The 16118-nt window shown below is 40.8% G+C and overlaps 1 protein-coding gene across 1 annotated transcript; it reads right to left on the reverse strand.

The window, feature by feature from the left end:
* Window positions 1–169: 169 nt before the first annotated feature.
* On the reverse strand, window positions 170–16105 carry fyb2 (FYN binding protein 2). Its single transcript, XM_008407383.1, has 20 exons — window positions 16075–16105; window positions 13816–15140; window positions 13587–13717; window positions 11590–11751; window positions 11217–11508; window positions 11001–11122; window positions 10516–10544; window positions 9516–9550; window positions 9166–9334; window positions 7680–7839; window positions 7476–7590; window positions 7344–7378; window positions 7179–7257; window positions 6708–6742; window positions 3525–3591; window positions 3363–3434; window positions 3252–3274; window positions 3118–3151; window positions 1228–1342; window positions 170–1145 (listed from the first exon to the last, which is right to left on the reverse strand). The coding sequence occupies exons 1-20, from the start codon at window positions 16081–16083 to the stop codon at window positions 1122–1124; spliced, it is 3033 nt and encodes a 1010-aa protein (XP_008405605.1). The 5' UTR covers window positions 16084–16105; the 3' UTR covers window positions 170–1121.
* Between the last annotated feature and the right edge of the window lie 13 nt (window positions 16106–16118).

Raw genomic sequence — 16118 nt, forward strand, 5'->3', positions numbered from 1 at the left:
AAGTTATACCTGTGGAAACGGTAGCGCCATTCTGAAGTTACACATTTAACATCACAGTCCTTAGATCTCATGTAATGCGAGGCAGTAAACCTGGCAGTCTGGAATTTTTGAAGTGAGGTTTATGTGAAGTTATCAGCAATTTCTCCTTCACCTTTGTTGGAAAGATGTCATTTTGCAGTGAGTAGTGAATAAGTCCATGGAAATGTGGAAGCTAATAGCCCAGATTTAGCAAATTTTTGCAATCTAAAACAGGCAACCTTCCAGCGCTACGTTCACCTTCCTACTACGGGTAAGGGAAATGTTACCGATAACTTCATTCAATCTCTCTTCAAAAAACTATCCTTTTCTACATCAGAGATCATTTAAATATCATAACAACAATAGATACATACTCTTAAACAAGCTAAAGTGGTGATCTGAAATTTTAACAAAAAGTAGAAAAAGATCCCTGTAAAGTAAAAAAAAAAAAAACACACAAAAAAACAGTGATGCAAACACTTGGAAATTAAACTGACCAGTTCCGGATAATTCTGTGGAAACTGTTAAATTGTGTTGGTGCAGTTGGAGAAAACAGAAGGTGGTTATTTATGACTTAGCTCATTTCAAATATTCAGTCCCTTGCAGCAAACCCTTAGACTTTTATAGATAAGAATGATCCTACTCTTCTTGACGCTTCATGCAGACAAGGACAAAGATTCAGGCTCTTGTCGGGTTATCTCAGCTGTGATCCAACTTTGGATTGACGGTTAATCTGAAGAAAAGTTGATTTACTTCTCTTAGTTTGCATAGGAAAGTAGAAAAACTGCAGTTTAATTAATCCTTTACTTCACCACTAGTTGTACTTTTCTGGTATTGTCCAGTCTGTGTCGGTCTGTAAAGTTTTTATTGTTGCTTTTATGTCCTCTTGAGAAAAGGAGACTTCATCCAGGTCCATCGTAAAGAATCCTCACACAGACATCGTCAAGGAACAGCAGTAACATATCCATTTGCCTAGACTTTGCTTCACTCCTCAGTGTATTGATCCATATTTGCAGTTCTCAGATAAATATTGAAGTAAGGAAGATGCTGATTTTTGGCAAAGGATCACATGGCTGCAGCTTGCCACGGTAGGAAGATCCTGGTCAACGTGGGAGATTTCTGATTGGCTGGTAGAAACATGAAAGAAACATTGTTTCAACATATCAGGAAGGCAGGTAGATGTTGAGAGTCTGTATGATTTATCCTCACCTCGCTGTACAGCGATGAATCCAGCATGGAGTCTGAGTCTGCGTACATGTCAGGAGGAGGTAAGATGACGGCTGAAGGGTCAAACTCTGTCTCCTGAGTTAAACTTTCCTGTGGCCTGTTTAAAATATATATGTATATATATTAATCATGACTGAATACATATTGTACCTACCCATGTATATCCATCCCATCACAATTAGGTGTAGGCCAGTAGAAATGCTACAGTACCATGTTCTTCACCCAAATATTGAAATCAAAAATGTGTAACATCATTTAATTGTTCCTATTACAGAAAATCAGCAATTATCCCTATTGCTACTAAAGTTACTGCATACTTATTTATATTTATACATCTGAGCAAACAAAGATTACACGTGGAGTTCCTCAGGGCTTTATTGTTGGACTGATTTTATTCAAATTATACATGGTCCCAATTTGCTGAGATTTGCTGATGACATATAAGTTAATGTTTCTCTTTTAACACGTGACCATAGCCTCCCACAGTCACTGTGTCCAAAGTATCCATCAGTGGATCTGTCAGAATAAAACATTTTTCCTCTATTAGGTTTTGGGTAAAACCAATCAAGAATGAATTAGGGCAGCTGCAGCTCATCTAAAATCCTCGAGTCTTGATCGACACCACAAAATGAATACCAAAACGACAGTCCATTACTGCTTTGACTCTCTTTGTCATAGACTGAACTGGTGTGTAAGCCACTGACTGGCCTCGACCTCGACACATTTCAGAGTTTCTGATCAGCTATGAACCACGTCGGCCCCTCAAGTGATCTGAGACGTTCACTCAGAACATGAACTCACAGTAAACGGTAGAAAGCAGTATTTAGTTTCTCTGGTCCTCAGCTGCCTGAAAACCTGAGATGTGCAGAAACTGTTGGCTTCTTTGTACCAGGACTGAAAACACTCCTGTTTATGACCACTCACCATAAAGACTGCTTTATCATTTCGTTAATCTAAATTTGCATTACAATGTTTGCTTTCATACAATGTGTGTTTCATCTATATTTCATGTTTTTGATGTATGTCTTGGTTCTATTCCTTGAAGCCTGGAATTACCCTGTGAAGGAATTGGGCTACAAAAATAAACCTGCCTTGCCTAGCAACGGCTTTATAATAGTGATGGGTGTTGCTCCATTGAACCTGAGTAATGCTGTTATTTTGCTGTGTATTCTAACAAAAAACAGCTCTAACTTGGGTCTTAATAGGAGGAAATGAGCTGCAGTCTGTGGATTATCAAGTCCTGTCTTACTGTCTATGATATTACTCACTACACACACACACACCTGTTTTATATACAGTAGTGTGTGTCTATTAAGGGGTTAAAATTTGATGTCTTGCCACATCAGGGTGGGGTATGTTGCTTTTACGGTGACATCACCAGTTTGTTTTTCATCTGTAGTCCACTTATTGAAAGTCCAATGCCCTTTAGACGTTGTCCATGAGAGACCTCGTCTGTTCAAATAATTACTGGCTGAATTATTCAGGGCTCATTTCTGAATTAATCTGAATTAAAAACCGAAATCGTTTGATGGAAAGTTTCAAACCTAACCTGAAGCCAAAACCCTTTCTTAAAAAAGCGGACCTTAAGCCGTGTAACCAGGCCATGCCTAGTCGCAGTGTTTTGATCACAATGCGTCTGCATCTGAACAGGACCCAGCTTGTTGGGAGGATCGGACGGATTTTCCAGTCCACCTGATTTTCTCTTAGACGCATAAACTAACACGTTCACATCTCTTCACGCTTAGCAGCTCATTCCGAACCAAAAAAAGAAGGGAACCTGTCCGTCTACTGGTTGAGCAACATGTCTGGGATTTTTTTGGGTGAGTGAGTGTGTGTGTGCATGTGTGTGTGTGTTAGTTTTGGGCTACTTACACAATAGCAGCTTCTTCTTGCACAGGTGTAGGACCTACAGAGAAACCACGATTAAGATTAGGAAATTATTAAGAAAAACAAGAAAAGTAATAAAGCTAACGATTTAAAAATAAGATGGATTGAGCTGAACTTACTCCTCCTTTCTGGTTCGGGATCACTTAAAAAAACAAAAAACAAAATAAACAATCAAGTAATCAGTAAAGTTTAAAATGTGCACAGAATCAGGACGTTTATGAAACGCCTACATTGGAGCTGGATCCACAGATTTCGATGAGCTGAAGAATGTCGCCAACTTGTGAAGTGCTTCCTGTCTCGCTCTGGCACAAAGATAGGCACACGCCATACAGGTTTTTCAAACTTTGAGATATTTTTTTATTTGGCTCAAACGTATCAGAAGATGAACTCACTGGATCTGAGGGTTTTCATTCATGTCACTGTGACTGTGCTGGTGGTTTATGTCCAGGTCCGGGTTTCCTTTAAAGAGAAAATGCAGCAGATTAAGTTAACAAGTCGCGATAAAACTAAAAATCTTCTGTCAGATGACACAATCTTAAACTTATCAACACATTTTCGATCGTTAACAGTTTCCGGTTACACTCTCAAAAGAGAGGGGAGAAGACATGGGGCAAAGGTCAACTAGAAAAGCCAGTTAAACCAACAGTCACCTTTCTTGGACTATGGGAAGAAGCTGGGGAACCCGGAGAGAATCAACTAATGCACTTGGAGAACATGCAAACCCCATGAAGAGAGAAGAACCCAGGCAGGGATGAAACCCAGGCAACCATTTTATAAAAAAGAAAATTATGTTTCAATCACATCTAAGGAGAATTTGGAGACCAATTAACTAAACAGTCGTGAGTTTAGACTGTGGCAGAAAGCCGGAGCGCCCGGAGAGAAACCTGCAAACAGGAAACCTGTCAAATCTTTTGGTAACACTTTATTTGAAGGGAGGTGAATAAGACTGTCATGACACTTTCATAAACATGACGTAACACATGTCATGAACATAAATAAGTCTTCATGAATATTTATGACTGTTGTCAAAAAGCGTCATTCGGTAAATTATGACACTTTTAATATAAAGTTGACATTATTCAAAATGCCTTTGTTATGATAACTTGACATTAACCAAGAAATCATTACTGTTTAAACTTTACCTTTAATAAAATAAAGTTACCTAATTTTTGAAGTGCAATCAGTAATACTTTTATAACAAATTTATATCAGTGTATCAGTAAAGTCCTACCAATCTTTTTGCCCTTTCATCCCATAAATTTAAGTAAGTTCAGTTGGCCTGAATCCCCACAGGTTCAGGGGTTCAGGACAGCAAAGAAGTTCTCATCAACTTCTTTAAGTTGGGATGAAACTGTATGATGTCCCATCATACAGTTTCATGGTAACCTGTCCATATCATGAGTCTCCCGACCTGATTACAATTTTCCGGTCAGAGCCTAATCTCAGTGCTGAATTATTGCACTCGTCCAGGGTAAAGCTCAAAAGACAGCGTGATCCTACCATACAGAGAAGGTCTGGACGAATCCGCGACTCCAGTGTCCTCTGAGGCATTTTCCCCGTCCGGGGAAGGTGACACCTCAAAGTCACTTTTGATTGTCCCTTTCACGGGAGTATTATCTGGCAAAACCAGAGAGTGAACCGATGCAGCCAAAACTTTCGCTGTAATTTTAGCAAAAGTCTTGGCTATGCGATCAGCCGGAGATAAATCTTCCCCAGCCGGGGTCGATTCTTCTCCGACTGCACTCCCACTCTCAAAATGTTCAGTCGACTTTGAGCAAACCTCCCCAGCCGGGTCAGTTTGCCCCAAGACAGTGCTGTCGTCCTCAGCACTGTCCTGTGAGGTCTTGGTCAGGTCTATGTCTGGTGTTTCGGAACAAACCTCCCCAGCCGGGTCAGTTTGTTCCTGGCTACCAGTTGGGAAACCTTTCCAAAACCAGTCGACCTCTTCATCCTGAGAGATTTCAGGGACATCGTCGTCGTCGTCGCAGTCCTTCCCAGGGAAGTAATGGTCACATATCTTTTTGATCCCAGAGGAGACAAAATATCCAACACCGAGACCGACTGGGATAATTAGGGGAACAAGTACCTTTGTAATACTAAACATTTTTACAAATCCTTGCAAAGTTGGAACTCAGAGAACCGTCTGGATCCTGACTGAAGCATTGATATTCAAGCTTTAGAACTTCTTTGATCTATTGTGATGTACATCATGTCATCTATGACCTCATCAGTGAGCTCACTGGACTTCTGGGGAAAGGTGTTGCTTCTGATCGTTGCTATGGAAATAAAGGGGAATCCCTCAAGTCACAAAGCAGTGATTCAGTTCAAGAGGCATGCAGAGTAATGGGTTTTTAAAATGCAAAAACTTTGTGACTATAGGGGTCACAAAGAAAAACAAATACTTGCCAACTTGTAATAAAATAATGAATTGTGTATGCTAAAAATAAACTGGTTTTAAGACTACCACTTTCTGTTGAAATCTGTGTTTTCAGTGTTTTATTTTGAGGTTTTTCTGTTTATTAGTCTGTTCCCTGTGAGTCTCTGTCATGTCCTGTCCTCCCTGTTGATTGTTCCCAGCTGTGTCTCGTTCCCTGATTACCCTCCTTGTGTATTTAAACCCACCTGTTGTCTTTGTCTGTTGTCTGGCCCTCGTCTATTGTTCGTCATACGTTTGTCGTCTGTCTGCTCCCAGAGCTGCCTGTGTCTTTGCGTTTGTTTCCGGAATTCATCATTAAACTACCCTATTCGTCTACATCCTGGGTCTGCCTGCGTCTACCTCACCACCCACACGGCAAATCATGACACTTTCACCCAATCTGTTAACTGTTGCTTGAAATTTTATACGGCTTCAATAGCAACAAAATGTAATTCTGTAAAGTACTGACTGAGGGAGGCTGAACTCAAGTGCATGCCTAACTTTTTTTGTATTTATTTCTATTTTTTTAAAAACATAATCTCCCCTCCACTTCAGTTTTGTTCTACTTTGTATTGGTTTTCTTTTTGTTTTGCTTTTTTTTTTAATTTTACAGGAATTTGACACTCTACAGGTTTTGTACTTGTCACATGACACGGAGTAGAAAAGTTCAAGGGGTATAAATGCTTTTGGAAGTTTCTGTAAACTATTTTATTTGTGAGTTAATTATAAAAGTAGGTCAACTATACAAATCGTCAGATGACTCCAAAAAATGTAGCTATGTGGTAAAACTCATAAACCAATTCGACCTCAGAGTTCTGCCTCAAGTTAAAAAATCTCTGCACCATTACCTTGAAAACAATGAATCCTTAATTAATTCCCAGCCTTTATAAATGAAAGTCCCTTTTAAGATACCAAATATATTAAAATATATCAAAACTACCTTCCTTTATTTTAGAAACCAAGATTTGTGTCGCGGTACCTAAGAGGTGCAGTTCACGATTTACTACCAGTTTACTACGGCGCACAAAATATATGTAGAGCTTCAGGAAATGAGTTGTACGACATTTCATTGATTTGATCAGTATTAACATTTGTCTTCAAGGCAATGTTTCAAGTAAGCTTGTCAAAGATGGAGTATAATCTATGATGTGTATCTTACCCATCTCTGGCATGGAGATGGCCCGTGTGTGAACCCTGAGGAGGGAAGAGAAGGTAAGAAAAAGACGTGATTAAGAACTGATCAATCAATCACTGTGTCAAAAAAAATGTGGCAATCAGGCTCCACTGCAAAAACTAAATCTTGCAAAGTATTTGTCTCGTTTCGTCTCGTTAGTACACTTGAAATGCGACAAAACATAATGAAAAGTAACTTTTCAGCTTGATATTATAAAAGCTTGATTTAAGAAGATAATTATTGAATATAGATTAAAAGAAGTACAAGTCCTACATCCAGATACTTTCACTTATAGGAAGATATTTTTCCAGTTATAAATATTTGCTTATGCCTATACATCTTGCTGAAAAGTTACTTTCTAGTTTGTTTTGAATTGTTTCAAGTGCATGAGATGTTTGCTCCAGATAAAAATACTTGATGGGATTTTGTGTTTTTACAGCGATGATGTCAGGTTACCCTGGCAACTGGTCAGAAGCATCCGGGTTGGGTGAGAGCGTTTCGTCGTCGCAGGTCCACTCCTCACTGTCATCTGAGACTGAACACATCAAGGACAGCATGAAGAAGCGGTCTGCGTCAAACAGCCACTGACCGATTCAACGCGCGCCACTCGTGAACACTTACAGCTTCCCGGCGAACGACTGAAGTGATTCAACACCCTGCGAAAGAAACAGAAAGCAGACGCTCGTCGTCAGGAGAACGTCGGCTTCTCCTCTACCTGATAACGGACTCGGTGTTGAGGTGGGGGTCACGTACTTGCCGTCTGTGGTGGCTTCGGTCTCAATGACGGCGCTGTTGCGGGGAGTCTTCTTTCCCAGCTCCAAAATCTCCTTAAAGTCCATCTCCACGTGGTCCACAGAGACGTACCCGTCTAGAGTGAACAAACACAGATTTTTGTAGGCGAGTCACTTTGTCGAGTCACTCTCTTTCCCAGAGACGAACACTCTGCTGTCGGCTCACAGGTGTTGCTGCTGTCCCTGGCCAGCCACTTCCCCTTGGGGCACTCGGTGGTTCGGATGATGCTGATGACGTCGCCGCTCTTGACGGGCAGATCGTGCTTACGGCCCTTTGCGGTGACCTTTACCTTTGCCTGGTACATGGCTTCCTCCTGCCCTGTGACCTGAAACACACAAACAGAGATTTTGCACAACTTTGACTCAGCAGAGTAGTCATGCTAATTGAATCTAACCTAATGGGATCGTTTAACACGAATTCAAGGAAAAAGACAATGAGTAAACAACTCACCACTGAAGAATAGTGTAATTATAAGGACTTAATTGTATGGAACTACTACAAAAACCCTAAATGAACCATTTGCACAGAAAGTGACTGAGTTGAAATGTTGGACTTGGGGGGGGCAAAGGTCAATGTCTGAGCTAACAACAAGTGAGACGGGTTGTGGATGAAGCGTCTCATATTGACGCTTTTTGAAAACGCATTTTGAAGCAGAGAAAATGCTTTCAGATATTTCTTAACGTTAATTTGTCATTTAGCTTCATACAGACTGTGAAACATTTCGCAACCACCTCTTCCATCAGGATCAGCTGCTTACAGCTGCAGTAAGGTGATGAGTCATGGAAAACAACTCATCAGAAACCAATTTGATGGGATTCAGGGGAGTGAAGCCCAAACCTGTTTGACGTGGAACCATCAACTTTTTTAAACTTTGCTAATTTCTTTTTCATCTATTGTTTTGTTAATTTCTATCTTAGCACACTAAGAGAAGTTTTTGTCTCTGTTTCAGGGCTGTTGACTTTAAATCTGTGCTTTCCTACTGGGAGTTACAAAGAAGCAAGCGACGCTCCCTTTGCATCACCACAATTATGACGGTAAAGCATATTTATGTTTAAAATGTAGAGCAAACAAAGTAAAAAACAAACAAACTGTAATTTGATAAAGGTGTCCAATCACTCAGTTCACCTTTCTTCCGTACTGTGTGCATACTGTCTGGACCAGATATCACTGACCTTAAAAATTATAATCAGACTTAAAAAACATCAACAAAACACACGTCTGTGAGCCAGTGAGGAAAAAGGAAACCAGAACACGGCAGTTGAAACCAGTTTGCAAAAAATGATTCATTTCTTTGCGTCTCGCCCGTCGTCTGAGGTAACGCTATTCAGGACCGGTGATTAAACACTTGATTAAAATACTGAAAGGTCTTTTATCATCTGGTCTCCGTAGAAACTAAAGTCCTGTTCCAACATTTCTGCTACATAAAACAGAGGCCTGAGTTAAAAACTCTAATGTGAGGAAGGTGTTACCAGCGGTGAAACCCGTGTTTACTCTTGCTGCACATGTTGCTCAGCTCTTCCACAGCGAGGAATGAATCCTGACAGGTTTGAGAGGTCAGACGTTTGCTCCACCCTCCTCCTCTGCCTCTCAGTCACCGTCCACACCTCCTCCTCCTCCTCTGTCTGTTTTCTGTCAAAATAACAGGACTCACGTTGAATTTTTTCTTCATCTCATTCTCCTTCTTCTCCCTCTCCTTCTGCTCTTTCTTCTCCCGCTCCTGTTTCTCCTTCAGCTCCTTCTTCTCCTTCTCCAGCCGCTGCTTCTCCTTCTTTTTCAGCTCCTTCTCATCCGGCTTTTCCGAGGTGTGCTTCTTCTCGCTCCTGCGGGGAGAGGAGGCGCACACGAAAGTTGTTTCACTCGCGGCATGTCTGAACAGCAGGGGGTGATTGCAAGGGAGGGAAACGCGACTCTCCTCAGAAACTCTCGGGAGAGCAGGAGGAATGAAAACTGGAAAAGTGGGTCCAAAAGAAAAAAAATTAAATAAAAAAAACGAGGTCCTACCTGCCGAACCTGCTCATCTTGGTTTTCTCCTGAACCTGTAAATATTCACAGAGATAAGAATTAATTTGCTTTAGATAAAAACAAAAAGACATTACGCCTCTGATTTTGAAGGTGAATGCCCTTTGAGAGAATCAAAAGCGCCTTAAACATTTTCACATTTTGTCACATTACTTCAACTTTCCTTCAAGAGCTGGTGGTCTGTATGAACATCTCTCTGTTTCTGGGAGCTCAGAGTTGCATGTTTTATTCTTTTCATCTTTTTTCTGTTCAGCAACCTGAGAAGTTTCTATTTTGTTCTATCTTGTAAACACGTCTCGGCTTAATAATGGCAGAAAACCACAATTTTCTATTTATTTAGTCAGTATTTAACGCAGATGACACAAATAATGTTAAAATTTCAGAATTTTATTTTTTTAATTGAATTTATTAAGGAAAATTAGCATGTTGTGGAAACATGGTCGACCCTCGTGACGCAAGAGAAAACTTCAAGAAAATGGTCGCTTAAAAATGAATCGTTAGTCGATCAATTTTATTTTAACTCGTTAATCTGTAACTTGCACCTCTAAATTATTGTCAAGAGGAAATTAAATGTTTTTCAAGAAATCCACTAGACGTTTTGCTTGCAGTTTGCCACAACCAGTGAATCAGACACAACAAAAACGCAAAACGAACGAGTGGCGGGAAACTAACAGTGCTCTCCACTCTGATGATGCAGTCAGAGCTGCAACAGAATGACTTGGATCATATTCACAGGAGGAAACGGCTCAGTCAAAGTCAGGACCGAAATCCAAATAAAAATCTGAGGGAAATCTTTAAAAAAATGAATATTAGTTGATTACTCTCCAATCTGACTGAGGTATTTAGAAAAATAGAAAAAAAAATGTGTGTCTATATATGTGACTCTAGTCGAGATATAACCCAAAATCTGGACCTATAGTTGCAACGTGACAAAAGTGAAAATACAAAAACTGTAACAGAACTTTAATTCCTCGGTGCCTACCGTTTCCTGTCCAGACTCGACATATGGATCTGTGAATTAAAGCAAACGAACGGATTTCTGTTAAAACGTGCAGAAATCTGTGTCTTCAAAAACACTCATTTATCAACTAAAGCTGTAAAAGCAACATGTAAAACATTCAAATTCAGAAAATGTGGTTATTTTGTTTGTAAAACAGTAATTAATTCTTGCTGAAGAAGCAAAATACGAAGATGTATGGGTGAAAGAGCCTCAGCACAACTATTTTGCCAAGCAATCTCTAAAAGATCACTTTTAGAGATTGCTAAAAGTGCACAAGTAGAAAGTCAAAGCTATCTACTTGTGCTTGTAAAATGCAAAAAACAAACAAACAAAAAAAAAACAACAACTTGGGCTTATATCCAGTATATTTTTTCTCCATAATGCAACTTTTCCAATCAATTCTCCAAAATTTAATATAAATTTCCAGCATGAGAATTCATTAAACAAGAAGAATGTGTTAGACAGACTTTTTGGGGCCCCTTTGTGTTTCTTGTTGCTCTTCCCCTTCTTTTTGCTGGAGCTCACGTTAATGGCTTCGTACACGTCGTCGTTGCTTTCGTACAGACTGCTGTGGAGCAGTGCTTGAGGGCTGCAAAGAACAAAATATCGATTAACACAGTTTCTTGAGATACAACTCGCCACTTTAAATTGAATAAATATGTAGCTGAACTTCCTGATCTTACTCCTGTTTGGGTGTAGAGTAGTCCTCAGTGGGCTTTAGGGATTGTTCCTGCAGAGGATTGTCCAGCTTAATTTCTCCATATGCCGTCTTAGTTTGGACCTCTGTTTCTGGATGAGTTATTCCGTTGCCATAAAACTGTGTCTGGGTTGGTTTGTCTGGAACGTCGGCACCCGTGTGTTCCTCATTCCCACATTCGGACACCGGCAGCTCTGGGCTGTAGGCGTCCTCCAAATCGTCAAATCCGGGTACGTCTGTGGCTTCGGCCTCTAAAAACTCAAGTGGAACCGGAATCTCTGTGTGACAGAGATAGAGAAATGCATCCCTGAGTGAATGGAAAGGATTTCCAAGTGCAACGTCGGTGGATGTGAAATTACCTTCAGGTATGATAGGAGGGGGGCTGAATTGACTCATGTTGGCAGACTGAGGTCTTTTAGGTTTCTCTGGAGCCGGACCCAAAGTCTCTCGGTCTGGTAGGACCTGTCTGGGTGGGTTAGACCCCTCCTCCGTGAGGCTCTGCAATGCCGGAGAAGCTGCCCCTGTGAGGAATCGCATCACAATAGTTTACATTTGTTCAGCTGATTTACACCTTAAAGTCTCACATTAAATTGATAGCTTGAATTTTCTGAAGTGAGGTTTTGTCATTGTTGTCTTATCTCTAGTACAAAGATGTCATGTCACCATGACAATGTGGAAAAGTGAAGAAATCTTCATAGCAGAGGAAGGCTAACAGCTGGTCACACATACTTTATACAGTGTTTTCTCAGCCTAGCTACAAATATGTTTCTACACAAGCTTATGCTACACACTTCTCAGAAAGTTTATTCCTCTCTTGGCTAGCTTAGTAGCCAATAGTGCAGAACCAACATAGCAAACAACCTCCTTTGAAAATGTAAACAATACTTCATAGTTACTATACATGCTAGCATGTATGCTAACAGTCAGACAGGAGCCCCCACTTTAAAGCTGATTATTAGAAATTTAAAACAACTCAAACTGAAGAGGCCAGTCATTCCACCAGGAATGTGAAAACAATTACAACACCTGGAAATCCATATCTACATGCAAACATTATGCCAATATGACACCATATATTATCTGTTAAGTTAGCATGTATGCTAATAGCTAGTTGGCCTGGTTTTACTCAGAGCCACTGATTACAGCCAGCAAGCTAAATTAAGAAATCTACAAATAAAAAGTTAACGCTTTTGTTAAAGTGCTGATTGTTAATACAGTGTTTTATTTAAACTGATAGGCCTACTACAAACATATTTGAGTTGCTTTAAATTTCTAAAATCAGAAAGCCAGTATGATCAGCTGTCCGCTTTCCTCTGCTTTGATGATTTCTTCACTTTTTCTACAAACTCACAGTGATATGAAATGTTCTAGATAGCAGAACCATTAATTTAATTAATAAAAACCCTGAAACATGAGTTCTAATAAATCAAGGTTAAAAACCCATTTAGTTAGTTGATTGTTTTATGTCTGTTACCTGAAGCATCAATAATTGTAGTTTGTAGTCTAGTTTTCCTGTATTTACATTGCAATAAATTCCTTTTTTTATTTTCATAATGTAAAGCTCTTTGAATTGTCTTGTTTGCTGAAATGTTCTAATAAATTAAGTTGCCATGGCCTTGCTTATTTTTATAGGCTCTCACTTTATACCAATCTAACATATTCCTTTAAAACTTGTATGAAACAAGGAAGAGAGGAAGAAAAAACAAGTGGAACAGAAAATTGATTTCACATGGAAACCCAAACAATGTGGAAGTTGTCTTCAGTCGTGCATTTGTCAACAAGAAAAGTCTTCCTTGTATTGTGTCTGGTCTACTTTCAAGTTTTATAACTTAGTTCCCTGCTTCAGAAAAGGTAAAAATACAAAATAAATCCGCCACTGTAACATGTAAGCACTTCCTTAAACAGTTTTTATGTTTCATTTAGAAGAATTTGATTTAGAAAAAAAAGAGTAAAAAATTAGTTCATGACGTGGATATAAAATCTCCATGACAGTGTAGGTTAAATTTCAGTAAACTGTGTCTGAGTCCTGTTTACCAGACTTTAAGGAAACCCAGCATTTCTATCATAGCTGTCATACCTTCACAGCTCAGTTGTTTCTGTCACTCAAGAAGAATGCTAGGTTATTGTTTGTGTGGGACGCTTCACAGATTTATTCCAACACCTTTACTCTAATCTGAATCCAATGAATACCACCACGCTTCTGGTTCAATTTAAACCTTCAAATTCTGTAGAGTACTGCACATACCTGAGATCCTGATAATTGGGAAGTTTGTTCTGTTCGTCATGTTGAGGTGAAATAAATTCAGACTAAATTCCAAGACAGTGGGAAAAAACACAAAGCTGAGCTGAAACTCACTGTGGTCGGGGCCGTCAACTTCTGACTTAATCAACGGGAGTTTCTTTCCCTCATAGTCGAAGGGCGGCAACTCTGCATCGCTGAGGGCGGGATTCAGGTGATAAGGAAAGTCTTCGGGTGGAGGAGTGGGGCTAGACATGGGGTTGGAAGCAGATTAAGCATACTTGTAAGTGACCATTTGCATACTAAACTTGGCTAAATGAACCAAGCTCCTGGAAGGGAGTTCTACCTGGCGCCTTTCTTGCGTGCCTTCTCCAGAGCGCTTAAGATCCTCGGGTCACTCGGAGGGGTTCTCTTCCCAGAATTCATGTCCTCTGCCCTCTCCAGGGCGGACAGGGCGGAGATGGGACGTTCTAGTTTGGAAGGAGTAGAGTAAATTGCTTCCACAGCAGCTGGCAGTGCCACCTCCACGTCAGAACCAGCTGCTGCCTGAAGCTCGGTGGAGGGGGCAGAGAACTTGGGAAAAGGATCCGAGTTGGCAAAACTCGGTGGAGGAGAGAAAATAGCTCTGGGTGGGGCATGGACAGCTCTGGATGGAGGGGAAGGAGGGGCAGTGGATGGAGGAGAAGGATCTACGGCATCTGACGGGGAGGGAGTCACAACGGTTGGAGGGGAAGGAGTTGCAACGGAAAGAGGATGCGCATTAGCGAGTGGGGGAGAGGGAGCAGGAATGGTTGGGCGAAGGGGAGCATCAATGGAAGGAATGGGAGCAATTCTGTTTTGGCTGGGCGGGTCAGAAACTGACAAAACAGGACTTTCAATCTGAGGTGGGGTTTCGCTCTGTGGGGGTGGGATTTTGAAAACTGGGGTAGCTGGGATCAAGGCAGGCGGAGGAGAGAAGTCAGGAGGGTCGGGAATTGGTGAGAGCGTCGTCAGGTCCACTGCAGCACTGGATTCAGGGATGATGATCTTTCGTGGGATCTGCTTCGGTACAGAGTATATAGACTCCTCCTCGTCAGCATCAGAAGCCAATGGGATCAGCGGTGTAGGTCCAGGAAGGTTCACGTTCGTCAAGTCCAGGATTGAGTCAGCCGAGGTCGCTGCTGGATCCTTTTTGGAAGACTTTATGAAACCAAGAACATTCTTCTTCCTCTGTGTTTTGGACTTTGGAGGAGGCAAGGCTGGCACTGACTCGGCTGTGCTCTCCTTCTGTGTCCCAAAGGACGGATGCTTCTTTCCGTTCTTCTTGTGATCCGATGAGTTTTCATTCAGCTTCTCCTTGCTCTCCTTTGTCTTGTCCTTACTCTCCTTTGTCTTCCCGTCAGATTTGTCTTTGGGCTTTGAGTTACCATGCGTAAGAAGCTTTTTGTTGTCCTTGTTCTCATCTTTGAATATCACTCTGGGAGCATTGACCGACTTTGAGTCCAAGGCCTGACTGATGGAGGAGAGCAGGGAGGGGCGTGCTCCTGGCGGAAGGTGCTGAGTGGGGCTTAGGGGAGGAGAGACGACTTTTGGTTTCTCAGGGATAACAGGTTTGGTTTTTGGTGGCCCCAGCATTAATTGTTTGTCCTGGAACTTGGCCCTCAACGCCTGGAAGTCTAACGGACCCTCTTGCTAAAAGTGTCAGACAAAAAGTGAAACAGTCATCTTTCAGCAGCATGTTCTGGATTACAAAGTCTACGCACATCATTTACTGAGCCAACATATTTGCTTTTTTTCTGACCTTACGTCATAGAAACATATACACATAAATCTTTGCCCCTAGGGAGAATTGTGCAGAATGTGGGTGGGGTAGGTAATGCCCCCCCCCCCCCCCCCCACCTCTGAAACACACCCTGTTTATTTGTTTTGTTCATAATCACATTTTTGTACATTTGATATTCACCCAAATCTGGGCTCATTTTTCATATTAAAGGTGTTGGAAATTCTTTTTGCAGTAGATGCCTCCGAATGGTGTATTCTTTTAATGGTTTGAAAAAAAATTCCCACTATTTTTAGTTTATAAATGCCTCAGCCAACAACACGCACCTTAGTGCGCGTGTATTTCCTTTACACAAAAATAACACAGTAAGAAATGCTAGTGGCATGAGCCTCCATGCAATATTTGGCAAAACATTATAATGGTGTATACAAGTGCTGCGAATTAGCTGTTGCTATTGCACCATGATGCTGGCATGGGACTGCTGTTTCGTTCAGTTTGTCTATGTAAATGTGTGTCTGTCCCTATCAAATATTTTTTCGTTTTCCATTGGATTTAATTCTATTACTTCTATCGCCTGTAAAGGTTTGTTTAGAGGACGGACTGTAAATTGAAAACTTCTGAACGATTTAGACCATCATAATATCATAGTCATAACTACCGAGTTGGGTATGATTAAAAATGACCAGATTTAGGACCAATACGTGTCCAAGTGGTTTATATATCAATGCAGCTCGGTTGAAATATTTAACAAGTGGCATTAACATACAGCAGCTAAATACCCGTTTCCACTACCTAAACAATATTTATTGTAAGACGTAACGTGGCTAATTTAAGCCAATAACTCACCTCATCCATCGCGTTTTTAAATCCAAAAAAAAAAAAAAAAAAAA

This window comes from Poecilia reticulata, linkage group LG4 (assembly GCF_000633615.1).
Source record: "Poecilia reticulata strain Guanapo linkage group LG4, Guppy_female_1.0+MT, whole genome shotgun sequence".
NCBI lineage: Eukaryota > Metazoa > Chordata > Actinopteri > Cyprinodontiformes > Poeciliidae > Poecilia > Poecilia reticulata.